Source organism: Arabidopsis lyrata (genome assembly GCF_000004255.2).
Source record: "Arabidopsis lyrata subsp. lyrata unplaced genomic scaffold ARALYscaffold_7, whole genome shotgun sequence".
NCBI classification, from domain to species: Eukaryota; Viridiplantae; Streptophyta; class Magnoliopsida; order Brassicales; family Brassicaceae; genus Arabidopsis; species Arabidopsis lyrata.
In genome coordinates, this window is record NW_003302549.1 from 10,461,074 (window position 1) to 10,479,407 (window position 18,334).

Sequence of the window (18,334 nt, forward strand, 5' to 3'; positions counted from 1 at the left end):
TTTCTCCAATCTCTCCCTTTCCCATTCTTCATTACGCTTCTTGTTCAATAAGAATCTCTCCTCCCTCGTCTTACAAGCAAGTAAAGCTTGGGAGTGTATCTTGAAGCGATCAGTAATCTTCTCCAAAAGCTCAGGTTGGCCTCTCACAAAATCATCGTTTGCAAATTCCCATTCTTGTTCAGACTCAACTTTTAAAACTCCCTATGTACGTTTACAAGGAATTAAAACAACATATATATATATATATATATATATATATATATATATATATATCACACAAGAGCTGTTGTTTATCATTGAATTATTTGAGAGACGAGACGACCAAGAATTAAGTGAAAGACTTACATAAAGCTTGAGATACGAGGCATAAACGCCCAGGTTGCGGGGAGGAAAGATATAGGGAAGCAGTGGCGGAGCTACGTTATTGGTAGTGGGGTCACTTGACCCCAACAACTTCTTAATTTTAACTGATTTGCTATTGAAAATTAAGATTAAATTAGAGAATATGCTTAAAATTCCTTATATTGACCCCATTAAAATATGTTTAAATCCTTCATTTTCTCTTCGTATAACATATTGACCCCATTAGAAATTGATTCTAGATCCGCCACTGTAGGGAAGAAGAAACTTTTCAAATCCTTCCGGATCCCAAATTATGAAACTCTTGTTGTCAGGTCCCCACGAGATTATTGAATTCGTTGAAGGATGATCCACAACCTCGTATGTCTTCTTCAACAAGTCTAAGGCTTGGCTTGCCATAGCAGAAGAAGAATCCATATCTAATTGACCAAAAGTAAGATTAGATGAGAGAAAACAAACAAAAATTGTCAAGCAAGGAGAATCTATATAATAATAAAATGGGAATAGAAATTCCTCAATAATCGAGCAAGAAATTGATTAAAGAAAGACACGCAAGAAGAAGAATCACCTTGCTGGTGGAATACACTGTGTAATTTCATGGAAGTCGTTATTTATAATTACACCAACCGAGTTTTTGTTTCCTTAGTTAATTCTTTGTCACAATATTTTGATAATTGATTCTTGCCCCAAAATCTATATGGAAAGTAAGATAACAGCCCATAATTGTTATTATTAACTTTCCCCATATATGGAAAGCAAGAAATCATGGGAAATATTTGACTCTTACTCGACACTATCTAGGAATTAAAACAGTACACCTTATACAGCAGTATAAAACCAAAAAAAAAAAAAAAAATCACTTATATGGCAAGTATAAATTATGGTAATAAATACCCCACATTTTTATTGAAAAGAAAATAATACATGGCAACTAATTTATGGTACTTCCCCCCCCCCCCCAACTCAAATAAAATTTTAAAAACGGAAACATTTTGATGTAATATAAATGGAGACTAATTCATGATAACGTATAATTTTGTTCTATTTTAATTAAATGAAATTTGGAAAGTATTAATAAGAAATCAATAGATTGGTCTCTAACGTTACCTCCATAAATTACACCAATGAAATAGATTTGGGAAATTTCATAGAGGGTGATAACGCCTGTTCCGCTCCCGCCTTAGCTCGTAAACAAGTATAGTTAGTTCGTGCAGCTGGTGATCTTGTGACAAAGCCATTCTAGAGTCAGTGATAAATCGTTGAGGAACAACATGACATGACCAAGCCGGAGAAGAGGTGTTTTTCCAAATAGTTTTTATTAAGAAACTAAAAATACCGTTTAGACATAAAAGAAATAACCAAAATATCTTATCGAAATAGTTTCATTCTTGGTTACCGTTACCAAACAATCCAATCAAACACTTCTGCAGAATCTTTTTAAACTCTCATAATTTCATTCTTGATGCTTCTAGGTTTAAAACTAAAGTTGACAGAACACGACAAACAGAAATTCAAAAAATCACCAAGTCTAGTAGACATATTTTCATAACACTCCCTCCCCAACTGTTGAAAGGGAAAGATATAAGGGAGATATTTATTGTTCATAAAAATGTACTCGATCTACATAAAAATAGATAAGATATATGATGAATTAAACATGGGAAACTTTGATTCCAAATGTTTATCCAAAAAAAAAAGAAAAAACTTTAATTCCAATTATATAAATTTTCTTTTGATCACTATTCCGTCGTTTGTTTATTTCCCGATCAGAACTAAAACATTGATCGCTGCAGAATCTTAAACTCTGCTTCTACTTTCTCTCTCTAATGGCGGCGACGCATCTTCACATATCACCAAATGATAAAACACAAACGTCTCACCAAAACCCTCCCTTTTGGTTCTCTCCTAAAACAGGAATCTACTCCAGCAAATTCCCCTCCGTCCACCTCCCCGTCGACCCAAATCTCGACGCCGTCTCCGCCCTTTTCTCTCACAGACACGGCGGCGATGCCGCGCTCGTCGATTCCTTAACCGGGTTTTCGATATCTCACACTGAGCTACAGATTATGGTTCAATCAATGGCGGCTGGGATTTATCACGTTTTGGGTGTTCGTCAAGGTGACGTTGTATCACTCGTGTTGCCTAATTCCGTCTATTTTCCGATGATTTTCCTCTCGTTGATTTCGCTTGGTGCTATTGTTACTACCATGAATCCTTCGAGTAGTTTGGGAGAGATTAAGAAGCAAGTGAGTGAGTGTAGTGTTGGTTTAGCGTTTACTTCTGCTGAAAACGTTGACAAGTTGAGTTCTTTGGAGGTTAGGGTGATTATAGTACCTGAAAGTTACGATTTTGATTCGATTCGTATCGAAAACCCGAAGTTTTACGTCATTATGAAAGAAAGTTTCGGATTTGTACCAAAACCGTTGATTAAGCAAGACGATGTAGCTGCAATTATGTATTCATCTGGGACAACTGGAGCTACTAAAGGAGTTCTGTTAACTCATAGGAATTTGATTGTATCAATGGAGCTTTTTGTGAGGTTTGAAGCTTCGCAATACGAATATCCGGGATTGAGTAATGTTTATCTGGCAGCTTTGCCTTTGTGTCATATCTACGGGTTATCACTCTTTGTGATGGGATTGTTGTCTCTGGGATCAACCATTGTTGTTATGAGGAGGTTCGATGCTTCTGATGTTATCAATGTAATCGAAAGGTTTAAGATCACTCATTTCCCGGTTGTTCCTCCTATGTTGATGGCATTGACAAAGAAGGCAAAAGGAGTATCTGGTGAAGTGTTTAAAAGCTTGAAGCAAGTTTCTTCTGGAGCAGCTCCTTTAAGTAGGAAGTTCATTGAAGATTTCCTTCAGACTCTTCCTCATGTTGATTTGATTCAGGTCTCTGAACTTTACTGTTGGAAGTCCTTTAAGGAACTTTACATTGAAATTTTTTATTAGGAAACTGAATTAAATGTTATTTGTCCATAAACTTAGAATCTACATTTTTTTGAAATTTTTTGACATCTCTTCCCAAAAGAAACAACTAAAATTGAATTAATGAGGCCATGACTTTTGAGTCACACTATTAATTTTGTTTACATTTAGCTAAAAGTGTGTACAAACGGGATCACATTTTGGTGCAGGGATATGGAATGACGGAATCAACCGCAGTTGGAACACGGGGCTTCAACTCGGAAAAGCTTAGTAGGTATTCTTCGGTGGGACTACTTGCTCCTAATATGCAAGCCAAGGTAGTAGATTGGAGCTCTGGTTGTTTCCTACCACCAGGAAACCGAGGAGAGCTCTGGATACAAGGTCCCGGTGTCATGAAAGGTAGATAGATTCTTCCTATTCTACTACTTTTTCTTGCCAAAATAGTTGAGATTTTTCTTCTCAGTTCACAAATAAGTCCTTTTGTCAATGGTTCAAATCATTAAGAAAAACTTGCATCCACATAAATGTAAATATAGATCGGATCTCCAACTTTCATGTGGCTTATTTGGTGATTGTGTTGATAGATTAGGCTTATTATCTTGTTCTTGCATGTGTGTTTACATGTTTTCATCAAACAGTTTTAATTTTACTTCGAGAGAATGTAAACACCGTTCATTTGTGTATCAGGATACTTGAATAACCCAAAAGCAACTCAGATGAGTATAGTTGAAGATAGTTGGCTACGTACTGGGGATATTGCTTATTTTGATGAAGATGGTTACTTGTTTATTGTTGACCGTATTAAGGAGATTATAAAGTACAAAGGGTTTCAGGTAAAGAAAAAAACAGTTTGTTTTTTCTCAAAATCCACAATCCTTTTTCTTTCAACAGTACTAAATTAGGAAATGTTAAGTCTATGCAATTATTGTTTTTGCAGATCGCACCAGCAGATTTGGAAGCTGTTCTTGTTTCACATCCTTTGATTATAGACGCTGCAGTAACAGCGTAAGTTCGAAAGAAAAAAAATCTTGATCTGCACCTGAATCATTTACTAAACTCGTGTAATTAAATGAAAGATACTGCAAATCTGGTCTTAGACAATCTGACAAAGTCTGTTATCCTAGTAAAAAGTATCCAAAATTATGAATTGTGTTCTAACAAAAGACTTTAAATTTCAGGGCCCCAAATGAAGAATGTGGAGAGATTCCGGTAGCATTCGTTGTCCGGAGACAAGAAACAACACTTTCAGAACAAGATGTAATAAGCTATGTAGCTGCTCAGGTTAGGTTCCCACTAATTCAAAAAGGCTTTTCCCATTTCAGAACAGACATATTTGATGTAATACATTACGTGTTCTAGGTTGCACCGTACAGGAAGGTGAGGAAAGTGGTGATGGTTAGCTCTATACCAAAATCTCCAACTGGGAAGATATTGAGAAAGGAACTAAAGAGAATTCTAACAAACTCTGTTTCTTCAAGACTATGATTCTTTCTTCATTTGTTTGGAAATAAGTAGCACACAGAGAGATCCCACTAATATAGCCTTTATAATTCAATTAGTATTATTCATTGGTTTTGTAGCTTCAAAAGAAACTAAGCAGAGACATTCTTTGATTCTCAGTGAATAATAACAATTGTAACCCAAACCCGGAAACAAAAATTCTTTCTGAGCCCTAAATTGTAATTTAGCCATTGTATTTTTTATTTACATAAAAGTCCTTTTAATTTTTGGCTTTGCATTTATCGCCCGATACTTGTCTTTGAGCTCAAGAAATATAGTTTACTAAGAGGCTGGGTTTTTCTGGATTTTCTTACTTCCCAAACCGATACAAGATCGAAGCTTTTCCTTCTGTTTCTTCGAGAATCTGCCATGTCTGCTCTACAGTACCTTGAATCGCAGAAAAATGCGCACCCAGAGCTTGGCGAGTGGTACAATTCGCTCGCAGATCTGTACCAGAAGAAGCTCTGGCATCAGCTCACCCTTAAGCTCGAGCAGTTCATTGCTCTCTCTGTCTTTCAGGTCAATTTCCTGACTTTTCATCGTTTCGTAGCTGTTCTAGGTAATTAGGGTTCATAGATCTCGCGAAAGTTAATAGGAGTCGTAATGTTAGACTTGGGTTTATCGAGAGATCTAAAGGATTCGTTCCGACTCTTAGGTGACTTTCAGATTCATTGAAAAGCTTTGTATTGGTGAATTATCGTACTTCTGTGACCAAAGCTTTTGAATAGTTTAGCCCAGAGATACCGAGAAACTCAGCTTTACAAGGTTTAAGGGCTTTTTGTGTTGCTATGTTCTGGTTTGGCTCTTAGGTTGTGTACTAAAACCCATGTTTGGTAAGGATTTATAGATTTATTAACGTGTTTTTTCCTGTTTGTGTTCATAATCTTTTTAGGCTGGAGATGCTTTAATACAGCTTTACAACAATTTCATCACTGACTTTGAGACGAGGATCAATCTTCTGAAGCTTGCGCATTTCGCGGTTGTAGTCTCCCGACAGTACCCTGAGAAAGAAGCTGCTGTTAGTTATCTTGAAGGAGTGATTGAAAAGCTTAAAGCTACTAAAGAGTCAAGGATAAATGAGCCAATTAGCTATATAGAAACACAAATAGCTTTGTTCAAGCTTGAGCAAGGTGACCAGAAGGAGTGCAAGAAAATCTTGGACGATGGAAAAAGCTTGCTTGATAGTATGACTGACATTGATCCATCAGTCTATGCTAACTTCTTTTGGGTGTCTTCTCAGTACCATAAATTCCGTCAAGAGTTTTCTGAGTTCTATAAAAATGCTCTTCTTTACCTCGCTTATACGTCTGTGGAGTCACTCTCGGAATCATTTAAGCTGGTATGTCCTGTTCTAATGTTTCACATATGATTATATGTGGTCTTTCCGTTACCAAATGGCACTCTATGGAAGGAAAATTGCGGTGAAAATGCTTTATCTCTGTAACTTGCTTTTTGTTCACCGATCAAAATGTTAATATAATATACTTTCGTGTCTTTCAGGATTTGGCTTTTGATTTGTCACTTTCAGCTCTACTTGGAGATAATATCTATAACTTTGGGGAACTGTTAGCCCATCCAATTGTAAGTTTGCCTTCATCCTCCAAATTAGCAAACCAGATTTGTTCACCATTATAGATAAAAGAAGAACACTGACATGTTATCTTCTGTCATGGCAGTTGAAAAGTCTGCTTGGAACAAACGTAGAATGGCTTTACCACATTCTACAAGCATTCAACCACGGTGATTTAGTTCAGTATCAAGAACTCTGTCGTGTGCACAACGCATCGTTGAGTGCTCAACCAGCACTGGTTGAGAATGAGAAGAAACTATTAGAGAAGATCAACATTCTCTGCCTTATTGAGATCATTTTCAGGTATTCATTATCTCTTTAGGAAACATCTTATACGCATATACAGATGAAAAACAAAATTAGTACTTAACTTGTTTAATAACATCTTTGCCACAGCCGACCTGCTGAAGATAGGACCATACCTTTGAGTGTCATTGCCGAGCGTACTAAACTTTCAATCGAAGATGTTGAGCACCTTCTCATGAAGAGCTTATCTGTGAGTACCTTTTCTTTCCCCTCTCTCTCTCTGTCCCATCCTATCGATGCATGAAATCTAAAGAAGATTGGAAAGACAGAAGACTTTCTCGGATATTTTTGTTGCTGTGAATATGATATGTGATTCTGTATTGGTTGATGCAGGTGCACTTGATAGAGGGAATATTAGATCAGGTGAATGGAACAGTATACGTCTCATGGGCGCAACCGCGGGTGTTAGGGATTCCGCAGATCAAGTTATTGAGGGATCAGCTAGACAGTTGGGTCGATAAGGTTCACACTACATTGTTATCTGTTGAGGCCGAGACACCTGATCTTGTTGCAGCTTAAACCCTTGTTTCCTCTTTTGTCTTCTTCATTGTCCGTTTAAGCTACAGATTGTAACATTCTCTGAGGATAAAATGCAAGTTACTTTTGAACTTTGTTCTCAACAGACACATGAAATCTATCCTATTAAGTCGAGTTACATCTTTATTGTTGCATTTGACATAACAAATTGTCCAACTTTTGTTATTAGACATGTCAAAAACTCATAATCTCAATTAGTGGAATGAATCCAAATTCAACTTCTTAAAAGCTAAGGCTAAAATAGTCAAAACACATTAACCCAATTATCATCATCGTTGGTTTCCGATTTTGAGATTTTGAAACAGAGCACCTCCCAAGTCTCAAAGACTCAAACTCACCTCTGTCTGCCTCGTAAGCTGCTCGCTCTCTAAATGTTCTGTCTTCTGAGAATAGATTTTAGGGAATCATCGGTTTTTGTTATGTGTTGTTGAATTGACATAACCCAGATCTGACTTCTTCTACAAAATCTTGTAAATTCAATAGATTTTGATTGTTGTTTCTGGGTTTTGGATTTCTAGTGTTGGGTTTTTGGTGATTCGATTTCTTAATAATGCTTCAAATTCGTAACTTGAATCGCTTAAAGCTATTTTGGGATTACCTTATGGCTCTTTGCGTTAATTCAATAGCATATTTGCGAATATAATCCCTGAGCTCTGTTTTTGATTATAAGCTCTCATAGTTTGTATGGTTACTGATTTGTCGATAGATTTTGAGGTCCAAAGATGCAGAAATTGGCTAATTTCAAGCTTCCTCAATTCTTCAGTTATCCTCCATACTTCACGTATCAATCTCTTCTTTAAAGTTTCTTTCTTTTTTTTCTCCTTTTATATGTCTTAAAGATTGTGGGATTGAAGAAAAGTCTGTCTCTTTTTCAAGTTTGCAGCCTGTGAGGGACACGCGTGAGAAGCAAATACAGCTCTGGAAAGAACTTATTTTGGATTACTGCAAATCTCAAAAGATTTTCTTGATTGGCATTGAAGAAGATTTCCCTCTCTTCTCAAACTCTGCCATTGATAGTATGTGATCCATTGTTGCCTTTGGCTGGTTAAAATCTTAGCACTGAAAGCTGTTGTAACTTTAGATCCTTCAGTCTTGAGGTTTCGCTGTTAATCTTGCTGCTTTCTATGTTTTCAAGGGAAGTGTTTTAAAGCTTTAGTTTCATTTGGTTTGTAGGATCTCTAAGTCATGAAGCAAGGGAAACATTTCTCTCAGCCATTGTTGGAGAAGGTTAGATTCTGAGACATTCAAGCGGTTTGTGTTTTCTCGGTTTTATGAATTCATGATCCGGTGATAGAATGAGGTTTTTTTTAATCTCATGGTTTCATTTGAATGTGTTATTCTTTATTTACTGACAGGGCGTGCGGAGTGGTTAGATAAAGGGCATAGGAAATGTCTGATTCTGTGGCACCGGATTCAAGATTGGGCAGACATTATTCTTCAGTTTGTGAGTTCACATGTGAATTAACCAAAGAAACTTTCAAAAATCGGTTTTCTCTAATTGATGTCATGTACCATCTTCTATCAGGTGAGAGATAATGGATTAGAGGACAGTGTTATGACTGTTGAAGAAATACGTTCAGGGACAGAATCACTTGGAACAGGTATTTAACTCAATTCTAGTTTTTCTGATATGATTTTGTTTGTGTCTCACGATGTGAAATCCGATCCAAATATTATCTTTCATGTTTCAGAACTTGAAGGGATCGATCGGACGATTCTAATGAGGGCTTTAAAGCTTCTAGAGAACAAGGGCAAGCTTGCATTGTTCAAGGGAACATCAGCAGATGATGAAGGCGTCAAGTTCTCTGTCTGATGCTACTCTGTGTAAACTTTTGGTAATAATTTCTGTTGGAAAAATCTTATGAACCAAATGGATAAATAACTCTTTTTGTTTTTGATAACACTCAATTCTATAATCACACTTTTGAGTTCTATAAAATAAGAATAATCTCTTTACATAAACACTAAACACAATGGGTGTAGAAATTCGCCATGGATTTTGCAATTGATGTGTCCAAAACATCTCTGGTAATGATCTCTACAAGTACTTGAGCATAGTGCGTCCGTCTACACTAAGCTTGAATGCTTGCATGCCCTTTTTCCTGATGATCTTTCGCTGCTTCTGTTTTTCGGTTAGCTGTCACAAAGGTATCATATTTTCTGTTAGTTTTCAAATCAAAAATAGTCATGGATGCAGAAAACCATCATGATGCAATGCAAGTAGTGATCATCTATCTGTTAATGCAGGACACTTACGTTTTTATGTCTTTTGTCCATTTCCCACTTGGCACAAGCTTCAGGTTCTTTGTCAACCTTCGGTGGAGGACGGATCTTAAAGTCCATCGATAATGCTGTTGGTATTTTCGCTCTTGCTCTTCCTGTCCAAGGTCCTAGCTTGGATATTGGTTTCCTGCATGTTTTTTCCCCCATAGATTTATCAGATTACCAAAAACAAAATTGTTTTAAGCTGAGATGATGGTACAAAGCCAAACAAAGAGAAACTTACACATAAAGGTCAAGATCTGTATCAAAGTTTCGAGCTTTTGTTTCAGACACCTTAGGAGCTGTCTTGATCTGTCTTCTTAATAGCATTTGCCGTTGCTCTTCAAGTTCCTCCTGACTAAACATCTTATCATATCTTGTGCTCTTATTATAAATGATACGGCCCTACAAATCAAGAACAGAGGTGAGTAACGAGTAATGACAGAATGAAACCTCAAAAACTGCTTATACATACCCATTTGTTGATTAAATCATTAGCGAGTCTCCTATTAGGTGTGGTTTCTTCATCTGATTTTGATAAGAACATTATGACCTGCAGGAACAAGAAAAAGAAGTGTTAACTCAACAAGCAAAATTTCTTTATGGTCTGATCGTTTGCAGGATTTCGATTTGCTATTTTACCTTCCCGAGACCGCTCTTGATCAACTGTTCTCTTCTAGAGTCTTGATCTAGATCGATACGAAACTGCAACACAGAACAAAACAAAGGTGAGGTCTTTCTTAGTAAATCATATTTAGAGCTTATGATTATGGATTGAGAGAGAAAGGTTCATACATCGTTAAGAATCATCAAAACGGCAGTGCGGATGTTTATATTTGGTAAGCTACCATCAGGAAGCGGCTCGAGCCAATTCTTGAGAAGGTTAAGTACTCCATGATCTAAGAACTCAGCTTGAAGAGGTTTCCTGTTAAACCAAAAAAGTCCAGAGCGATCAAAACTTCAGTCAAAGATAGAGAATTTTAATCACTTAAAGATTAAAAGAGTTTGATGAATCTTGTTTACTTTGAGAGAGTTTCATTGAGAAGAGGTAACTTCATGAGCTTATTAATAGCGGGTTTTCCTTCTCTGTTTAGAATTACGTCGTCTTCTACAGCGATTTCAAGATTCGCCATCACTTGTTCTACTTGCATCGCAATCTCCATTGCGTTTTTATCGCTCTTGCTCTTGCTCTTCTTTTTCCTAAGACTGAACAATTTGGCTATCTCCTCAGCATCCTCATCTTTTTTCTTAGGACGTTTTACTACGACTTTATCACCATCCTGGTTAACAATAAAGACATAGAAAATCAAACTTATTATCTCAAGAAAACAAAACAATGAGCCAAAGATTCAAACAACAAACAAACCTTGGAGTTGTTGTCGTTCGTAATTGAATCCCACATCTCTTGAACCTCTGCGGAATTTTGCTTCTTCTTCTTCGTCTTCTCAAGAACAGACTCATTTTTCTTCCTCTGTCTCTTCTTCCCTACTTTGTCACTAAAATCATCCTCAGGTTCCATAAAATCGTTAAGATCTTCGTCAACTTCATCTACCAATTCAGGAACAGAAATCGACTTTTTAACTAATCTCCTCCCTGTGAATTTCGATTCCTCGTTATCCTCGAGAACTTCTTCAAGTTCTTTCACCCAGTCATCGTTAGAATCATCTAACTCTTGCATCCTGCGGATAAATAGAAAGAACAAGGAAAAAGTTAAAAAACCCTAGATAATGTGAAGACCATATTTTCGATGTATCGTGTTCATCAAACTTTCAAGTAGCTATGTTTCTATGGATCGAATTTAATATTGATGATCCAAAACCCTAAATCTCAGTATTGTAATCGCACATACAGAGACGAAGTCTACAGAATCACAAGAAAAGAAACTTGGAAACCCTAGTTCTATACATAAACCCTATTTTTCATAGAAACAAAGGAAGAAGAAGAAGAAGAAAGCATTACATATTCTCTTCGTGACTCATATTTTCTTTCGCTCGCTGTGTTGTTGAATTCGCACTTTCGCAGAATGTTTGATCAGAACAAGTCCATAGAAGAGTGCCACCGTTTATATATATATAACAAATTAGCTTCGTGTAGTCCAAGCTATCCGATTGTGAGTTTTTTCCTGTCAGCAAAAAACGCGGAGAGAAAAACTTATTTTGAAAAAAAATGAAATAAAGGATAAATGGAAATTTTCCATAATCCATTCTTTCACTCCAATAAAGATTTTATCAAAACAAAAATTAGTTTAATTGAGTAACTACTAGTAGTAGTAAATGTAACTATTGATTCTTTAACTTCTTTAGTGCTATCAAACAAGTAATTAATAGTTACATTTATTACTATTGATGTTAAAGAATCAATAGTAACAATGTTTAGAATAGATAATGATAGCAAGTTATATATATATATATATATATATAAAGAATTAGTCTTTTTTATTATTATTAACTTGTTTTGAAGTTTAATTAATAATTACTTATTTTAAAACCAATAAATTTAAAATTTAAGAAATTTTACATTTTCTTTTGGATTATTTCACTAATTTAATATTTTTATCTTCATCCTAATAAAAATGATGAAAATAATAAATAAATACATTTTCAGGAAAATTATCATATAATAAGTTGTATCTGAATTTGTTTGTTTACATCAGAGCTGACCTTTACTCAAATTATCTACTGTATAAAGATAAATATGGATCAAATCTAGAATTTATATATCTTAAAAACTTATCATGTCAATTTTTTGTTCAATTATTATATATAATCTGGTATGCTCTAGTTTACTATTATTATCTACTAAAATCTAAAAAATCAGTGGCAATTCCGTAGATAACTAAGAAAACAAATGGCTTTTTAACAAATATAAAGAAGGAGAGAAGCAAAACTTTAGACCATTCCATGGTCTTCTCTTTCCCACTTTGACGCATCGTAAGAAAACATAAACAACAACAAAGATCTTAGACAATACAAAGAAAGAGAAAGCTAACCAATTTTCTCTTCTTCATTTTTTCTGGATTTGAAACAAAAATAGAACAAAGTTATGAGAGATTCAATCTATTTTTTCTGGATTAATAATCGATTAATAGTAATAATTATGATGGTGATGATCATATCATGTAGATGTGTTTTAGGATTGGAGAACATAAATCCGATATTCTTCGATGAAGGTCTTTCTCATTTGTTTGGTGAAGGTAATCTCATCCGATCTCCTGATGATCGTAGCGTTCGATTACTCCTCGACAAATACACTGGTAATTTTCTTGTCTTTAAATGATCATATGATCCTATGTAGTATACTAGTATTATATAACGTTTTTTTGTATTTATAAATTTGTGAATTGCATGAACATAAAAATGGATAGGTTTAGTAATGTGATCGGGGAAGACTCGTAACATGATGATGCCATTATACAGTCTTTCATCAAACATGAAACTTTGCAAAATCTTGATATATATATATATATATATATATATATATATATATATATATATATATATAGTCAATCATTATTTCTTTATGTAAGTTGAATGATAGAATAGATGAATTTTCTTCATGCCACCGTTTTTCAATTTTGCAAAGTTTCTTTTCCAGTTTCTTATTTCTACTATCTTGTAGTGATCACTGATCAAATCACTCATAATTTATAAAATGAATTTGATTAGGGTCCGGATTTATCTCTTCAAGCATGTATCAACATGGGTTTTTTAGTTCGTTGATAAAGTTGCCAGGAGCTTACACGGCTGGTATCGTCGTCGCCTTCTATGTAAATCACTAATTTTCTGAATTTGATTATCAAACAATTTATAAACATATACTGAAAAAATTGATTGAATTAACGTGTGCAATTTGTAAATGAGGTTATGCAGACATCAAATGGCGATGTGTTTGTGAAGAACCATGACGAACTAGACATAGAGTTTTTAGGGAACCTAGAAGGAAAGCCTTGGCGATTTCAAACGAATATGTATGGAAACGGTAGCACAAACCGCGGCCGCGAAGAACGCTACCGTCTTTGGTTTGATCCTTCCAAGGAGTTTCACCGTTATAGCATCCTTTGGACCCCTACCAAAATTATGTTAGTTTCCTCTTTCTCTCTTTATTTATGATCATTTAATATTTTTAAAAAATATCAGATGAGAATAAAAATGGTATTGTTTGGATTGTTAAAAAAAGAAGAACCATAATTAGTTAGGTGATCTCTAAGGACTTTCCGATTATGAGAAAGATGATGTATGTGTTTATGAATTGATTTGATAGTACACATATAGTTTAGTCAACGCAAAAATTGACACGGCAAACACAGATTTCATTTCACTATTGGTTTGGTCTCATTTACACGCATTTAACGATGTACAATTTGGATTTAAGTGTAGGAAAATGATATAATAACCAAATATGGTACATATAGAGATATATATATATATATATATATATATATATATATATATATATATATATATATATATATATATATATCAGTTTCGATTCAATTTTTCAAAAAAAAAAAACTATCTTAATATTTTAATCAAATCTATCATTCACATTATATTTAGAAAGGTTCAGTTTGAATTTTAATAAGATAACAATAGAAAGAAAAGAAAAACGAACATAGTTTCGTTAAGATTGAAGAAGACTCATGCATATGTCAAAAAAAGAAAAAGAGAGAGACATGCATAAAACTAGCTTTAGCCAGGAAAATTATAAACATTAATATCACAATGTGAGCTGTATAATTAGAAAATAAAATCTCTTAAGACATGTCAAAATGTTGGTTAATTTGTTATTTGCAGATTTTGGGTAGATGATGTACCAATAAGAGAAATCATAAGAAAAGAAGAAATGGAAGGAGACTATCCTCAAAAACCAATGTCTCTATATGCAACCATTTGGGACGCCTCAAGCTGGGCTACTTCCGGTGGAAAATTCGGCGTCGATTATACATATTCACCTTTTGTCTCCGAATTCAAAGATATAGCGCTCGACGGTTGTAATGTCTCTGACTCACTTCCAGGAGAAATCAACAACAACAACATCGGTAATTATAATAACATTAATTGCTCTGTCTCCGACCAATTTCTCATGACCAACGACTACTCAACCATTAGTCCTAAACAAGCAGCCGCTATGCGACGGTTCCGAGAACGTTATATGTATTATTCGTATTGTTACGACACCATTCGATACTCGGTGCCTCCGCCAGAGTGTGTTATTGTGACGGCTGAAAAGAACCGGTTTAGGGATACTGGACGGTTAAAGTTTGGTGGTAGTCATCCTAAAGTGCATAAAGCAAGGAAGAGACGGCGACGGAATCGGTCCACGCCGGTTGTATCGGCTGATCTATAGCATTAACATTAAGTTAGTTGAATTTATTACCGAGTATGTATAATAGTGTTTTTTTTTCATTATATAGTTTTTTCTTATTGATTTTATAATTGCTTTTTTGTTCCTTCTAATTTTCTGTTCTATTCATACATCTATATCGTATATAAAGAAAATATAAAATGATGTTTCTCTTGTAACTTATATTAAACTTTTTAGTATCTGAAAATGTTTTTTTAAGAATATAACGACAGTTTGAAGAAAATCACTCCTCCATTTGTTTTTTAAAGGATGGTGGTGAGAGTGTTTTTTTTTTTTGGGTCAAATGGTTAGAATATTTAATTAGCAAAGCTTGTCAAAGTTATAATTCGATTTTGTTTGGCAAAGTCGTAGCTAAAAGGATTGTCACTTTGTCAGATACTGTTAAAAAAACAAATTAATGGTCAATTGTCATATACGTTTTATTTAAGTTTTTTTTTTGTTCTCTAACAAATTTGTAATGAACTAAACTATTCAAACATTAAAATCAGAATGTGGTAGGAAATTGGGTATTTTCTATTTAAAAACAAGAAAACAAAATCAGCGTAGTGTAAACGTAACTAGAAAACACAGCTCAGCAATCCTACTATCTTGGTAAAGCTGAGATGGCTATGAAGTTTTTTGGTATGTATATGTCTCTATACAAAATGAAATTTAACCTATTTATAACCTGTTGACAAAAAAAATCACGTAAAAATACAAAAAGAGAAAAATTGTAGAAAAATCAAACTATTTCTATCGTGTGACAAAAAAAAAAGAAGAATATTAACTATTTAACCATAGTCGGAAGAGTGTTCGGCTTATGAAGTTATGATAAATATATATACGTCGAATAAAATAATTATAAAGTAATACATTAAGTACTGTTCGATATACAAATTATTATATACTAGGAATAGGATTAGTGGAACTAATCTGAGTAAATAAATTGTCAGCAAACTTTGAAATTTCATCAAAATTTAAGGTAAGTCTCAATAGAGATGACATGTAAAATTCCATAATATAAAATAAGGTTACATGTTGATTAGACTAATGTATACAAAGTTGGACAATATATTTATCCGAAGTCAAACTAATTTTTAATTTATCAATTTGTTTTATTTAAGCAAATAATTAATATTATCAATGTTTAGCCGGAATTTTCCAAGGTATCTCTCCCTCGGTTCAGTTTACAATAGCAAATAAAGCTTTTTGCAGCTCACGTTAGCAAGCAAATTGGCAAATTGCAGATTCCTCCCATGAATGTGGACCAAACACAAAATTTACAAGCGAAGAAATCAATTACTTCTCAAGCAAACCCATAACTCAATTTATCATAACTTCTCAAGAAACCAAAATAATTTTAAACTGAAATTTAATAATTAAGTTAACCGGAAATTCAACATCTTACTTACCTGATAAAATATGGGAAAAGTTCCCCAATATTAAACTTTTTCTTCACCAAATAATAAGAACCATGATACATTGGTTCGTTTCAAAGCCATGTTATACGTGTAAAACATGATACATTACTTGGTTCGTTTCAAAGCTAAATCTTACATCCAAATGAAGAAAGACGACGTAAACCGAACCAAAATAGATCAAATTAAACTTGACCGGTTCTCATTTTGTTTTGGGATCAACTAAACTTCCAAAAAACCGGTCATCCTAAGAACGGTGTTACGGTGTCGACTCAAGTCTCTTCCTTTAAGGGTACAAAAAGAAAACGCCATTTGCGCCTCCTTTCTTCGTTTCTCGATTATGACATGTGGTGGTGTCATTTCTCCCTCCTCCTCCACATCTTCCGTACACCGGAAAATAGTTCTTGACGGAATTCTCACCGGAGATGAATATTTATCCTTCTCCGTCGACTTTCTTTCGTAGTTTTCGTTGTTGTGACTCTTGTTATGTTTCCTTGTGAAAGACTCATCGGAAAAAATAACCTCGGATTCTTGAAATTCTTCTGACATTGAAAGATCGTAAAGTTTTTGCCAAGAAAGTAAGGGAAAAATTTGGATATATATGATTTGATTGAAGAGTGTGGTAGAAAAAAAACGAAAAAACTAAAGGAAAAAAATGGAATTTATATAGACCAAGACATCACAAAGAGAATCTCATGATTTGCACGTATATATACACCTACAAGTATATGTGTATATAAACGTGTAAGTATTAACTAATATCTTTTGTTACATCACATGATGTCATCGTGAAGGTGTTTGAGTGAAGTCAAGGGATTCGATTTCATTATTAATTAATCATTAAGGATGTGATTATCGTGAACTACGCAAGTCTTTATTTACACTTTCACATCATTTTGCTTTATACTCCCTCTGTTCCTAAAAGTTTGATGTTCTAGCGTTTTGATTTGTTCCACAAAAATTGATTTTCTAGATTTTTTTTATTTTTAGTTTATTTTCGTAGATTTCAAGACGTAATGATTAACTGTTTCAGATTACTATTGGTTCATAGGTTATTAAAAATGTTTAATAAAAATAAATAATTAAACAATAATTGTTTCTTAAAATATGTGAAATCTCTAGAAAATCAATCTTCTAGGACATTGGGAGTAATAATTGCGTTTGCGTATGTGTACGTAATTAGTACCATCACAATTATTTACTAGTAGTAACTATCATTAAAACGAAATTTCTTCAATGATTGCAAACTCTACGACTTAATCATAGCTTAAATATGAAATCGTATAATCACAGAAAAAAACATGAGAACCCACATGTGTGCGCTAACACGTGTCGTGATGATAACAAGCTTAACGTCAGCCGAAGTTAACGTCACAAAGCTTCCGTCTAGCGTGTGCCGGCGGTGCCACGTGTCTGTTTATCCAGAACTGCCGTCGTTCTCCTTCACGCGATTACGTGGCCGCGTTAATTAACGGCTGATCATTGATTTGTTGCTTTCGGAGAAGAAGAAAAAGGGATAAATCAAAGTTTGAGTTCCCATTGTTAAACACTTAAACCCCTTGTTCAAAAACACGGCCAAGGCGGCCGATTTCGCGGCGGCTAGTCGCTCGGCGGCAAGGCACCATCGGGATTATGGTATAATCGGCTTAAAAATCGGAATTTTTGAAAAAACTTGATTTTTTGTTCTTTTGAAGGTTTTAATTCATATATAGTTGATGGATCAAGCATATCTAGCAATAAACAATAGAAGAAACAAAAAGAAACAATGAAAAATGAAGAAAAAGTTAGGTGGCGGCGGATTTAGGGTTACAGATCTCGTTTTTCAAAGGTTGAAGATGAGGGTATTTTGGTCATTCATTATCAATTAAACCTAAAATAAACATAAATGTAACTACGTCTACTCGAACTCGCCACCCGAAAATGAGGAAAAACGCTTTCAACCACAGGACCATCTAACATTATTAATTTCAATCCGCCAGAATAATATATATACAATATATAAGTAAAAAATATTAAAAACTAATCCTCGATTAATCCCCGCTTAATCTCCGATTTTTCGGCTAGGCACTAGGCCCAGCTTGAACGCCCGACTAACGCCTAGCGATTTT

At 34.5% G+C, this 18,334-nt stretch overlaps 6 protein-coding genes across 7 annotated transcripts; 4 read left to right on the forward strand and 2 right to left on the reverse strand.

Moving 5' to 3' along the window:
* Positions 1-2,077: 2,077 nt before the first annotated feature.
* LOC9306078 (4-coumarate--CoA ligase-like 6) lies at positions 2,078-5,016 on the forward strand. Its single transcript, XM_002867917.2, has 6 exons — positions 2,078-3,254; positions 3,500-3,689; positions 3,978-4,123; positions 4,228-4,295; positions 4,469-4,571; positions 4,650-5,016. Exons 1-6 carry the CDS (start codon positions 2,187-2,189, stop codon positions 4,773-4,775), a joined length of 1,701 nt encoding a protein of 566 aa, XP_002867963.1. The 5' UTR covers positions 2,078-2,186; the 3' UTR covers positions 4,776-5,016.
* A 28-nt stretch (positions 5,017-5,044) lies between these two features.
* On the forward strand, positions 5,045-7,325 carry LOC9304036 (26S proteasome non-ATPase regulatory subunit 13 homolog B). The gene is made up of 6 exons (XM_002867918.2): positions 5,045-5,309; positions 5,683-6,129; positions 6,291-6,371; positions 6,467-6,663; positions 6,757-6,856; positions 7,000-7,325. The coding sequence occupies exons 1-6, from the start codon at positions 5,160-5,162 to the stop codon at positions 7,183-7,185; spliced, it is 1,161 nt and encodes a 386-aa protein (XP_002867964.1). The 5' UTR covers positions 5,045-5,159; the 3' UTR covers positions 7,186-7,325.
* Positions 7,326-7,443: 118 nt separating this feature from the next.
* Positions 7,444-9,165, forward strand: LOC9304037 (vacuolar protein sorting-associated protein 25). The gene is made up of 7 exons (XM_002867919.2): positions 7,444-7,554; positions 7,910-7,984; positions 8,080-8,219; positions 8,377-8,430; positions 8,559-8,647; positions 8,729-8,804; positions 8,895-9,165. Exons 2-7 carry the CDS (start codon positions 7,926-7,928, stop codon positions 9,014-9,016), a joined length of 540 nt encoding a protein of 179 aa, XP_002867965.1. The 5' UTR covers positions 7,444-7,554; positions 7,910-7,925; the 3' UTR covers positions 9,017-9,165.
* LOC9304038 (protein IWS1 homolog 2) lies at positions 9,120-11,610 on the reverse strand. The gene is made up of 9 exons (XM_021018867.1): positions 11,425-11,610; positions 10,832-11,144; positions 10,489-10,745; positions 10,261-10,390; positions 10,108-10,170; positions 9,941-10,018; positions 9,710-9,870; positions 9,460-9,613; positions 9,120-9,340 (listed from the first exon to the last, which is right to left on the reverse strand). The coding sequence occupies exons 1-9, from the start codon at positions 11,442-11,444 to the stop codon at positions 9,242-9,244; spliced, it is 1,275 nt and encodes a 424-aa protein (XP_020874526.1). The 5' UTR covers positions 11,445-11,610; the 3' UTR covers positions 9,120-9,241.
* A 755-nt stretch (positions 11,611-12,365) lies between these two features.
* LOC9306079 (probable xyloglucan endotransglucosylase/hydrolase protein 29) lies at positions 12,366-15,052 on the forward strand. 2 transcript variants are annotated; one of them, XM_002867920.2, is made up of 4 exons: positions 12,366-12,718; positions 13,131-13,231; positions 13,335-13,543; positions 14,259-15,052. In XM_002867920.2, the coding sequence occupies exons 1-4, from the start codon at positions 12,508-12,510 to the stop codon at positions 14,809-14,811; spliced, it is 1,074 nt and encodes a 357-aa protein (XP_002867966.1). In that variant the 5' UTR covers positions 12,366-12,507; the 3' UTR covers positions 14,812-15,052. The 2 variants fall into 2 exon arrangements, with proteins under 2 accessions (XP_002867966.1, XP_020874533.1); XM_021018874.1 differs by lacking the exon at positions 13,131-13,231 and having other exon boundaries at positions 12,629-12,718.
* Positions 15,053-16,192: 1,140 nt separating this feature from the next.
* On the reverse strand, positions 16,193-16,979 carry LOC9304039. The gene has a single exon (XM_002869962.2). The coding sequence runs from the start codon at positions 16,773-16,775 to the stop codon at positions 16,449-16,451; it is 327 nt and encodes a 108-aa protein (XP_002870008.2). The 5' UTR covers positions 16,776-16,979; the 3' UTR covers positions 16,193-16,448.
* Between the last annotated feature and the right edge of the window lie 1,355 nt (positions 16,980-18,334).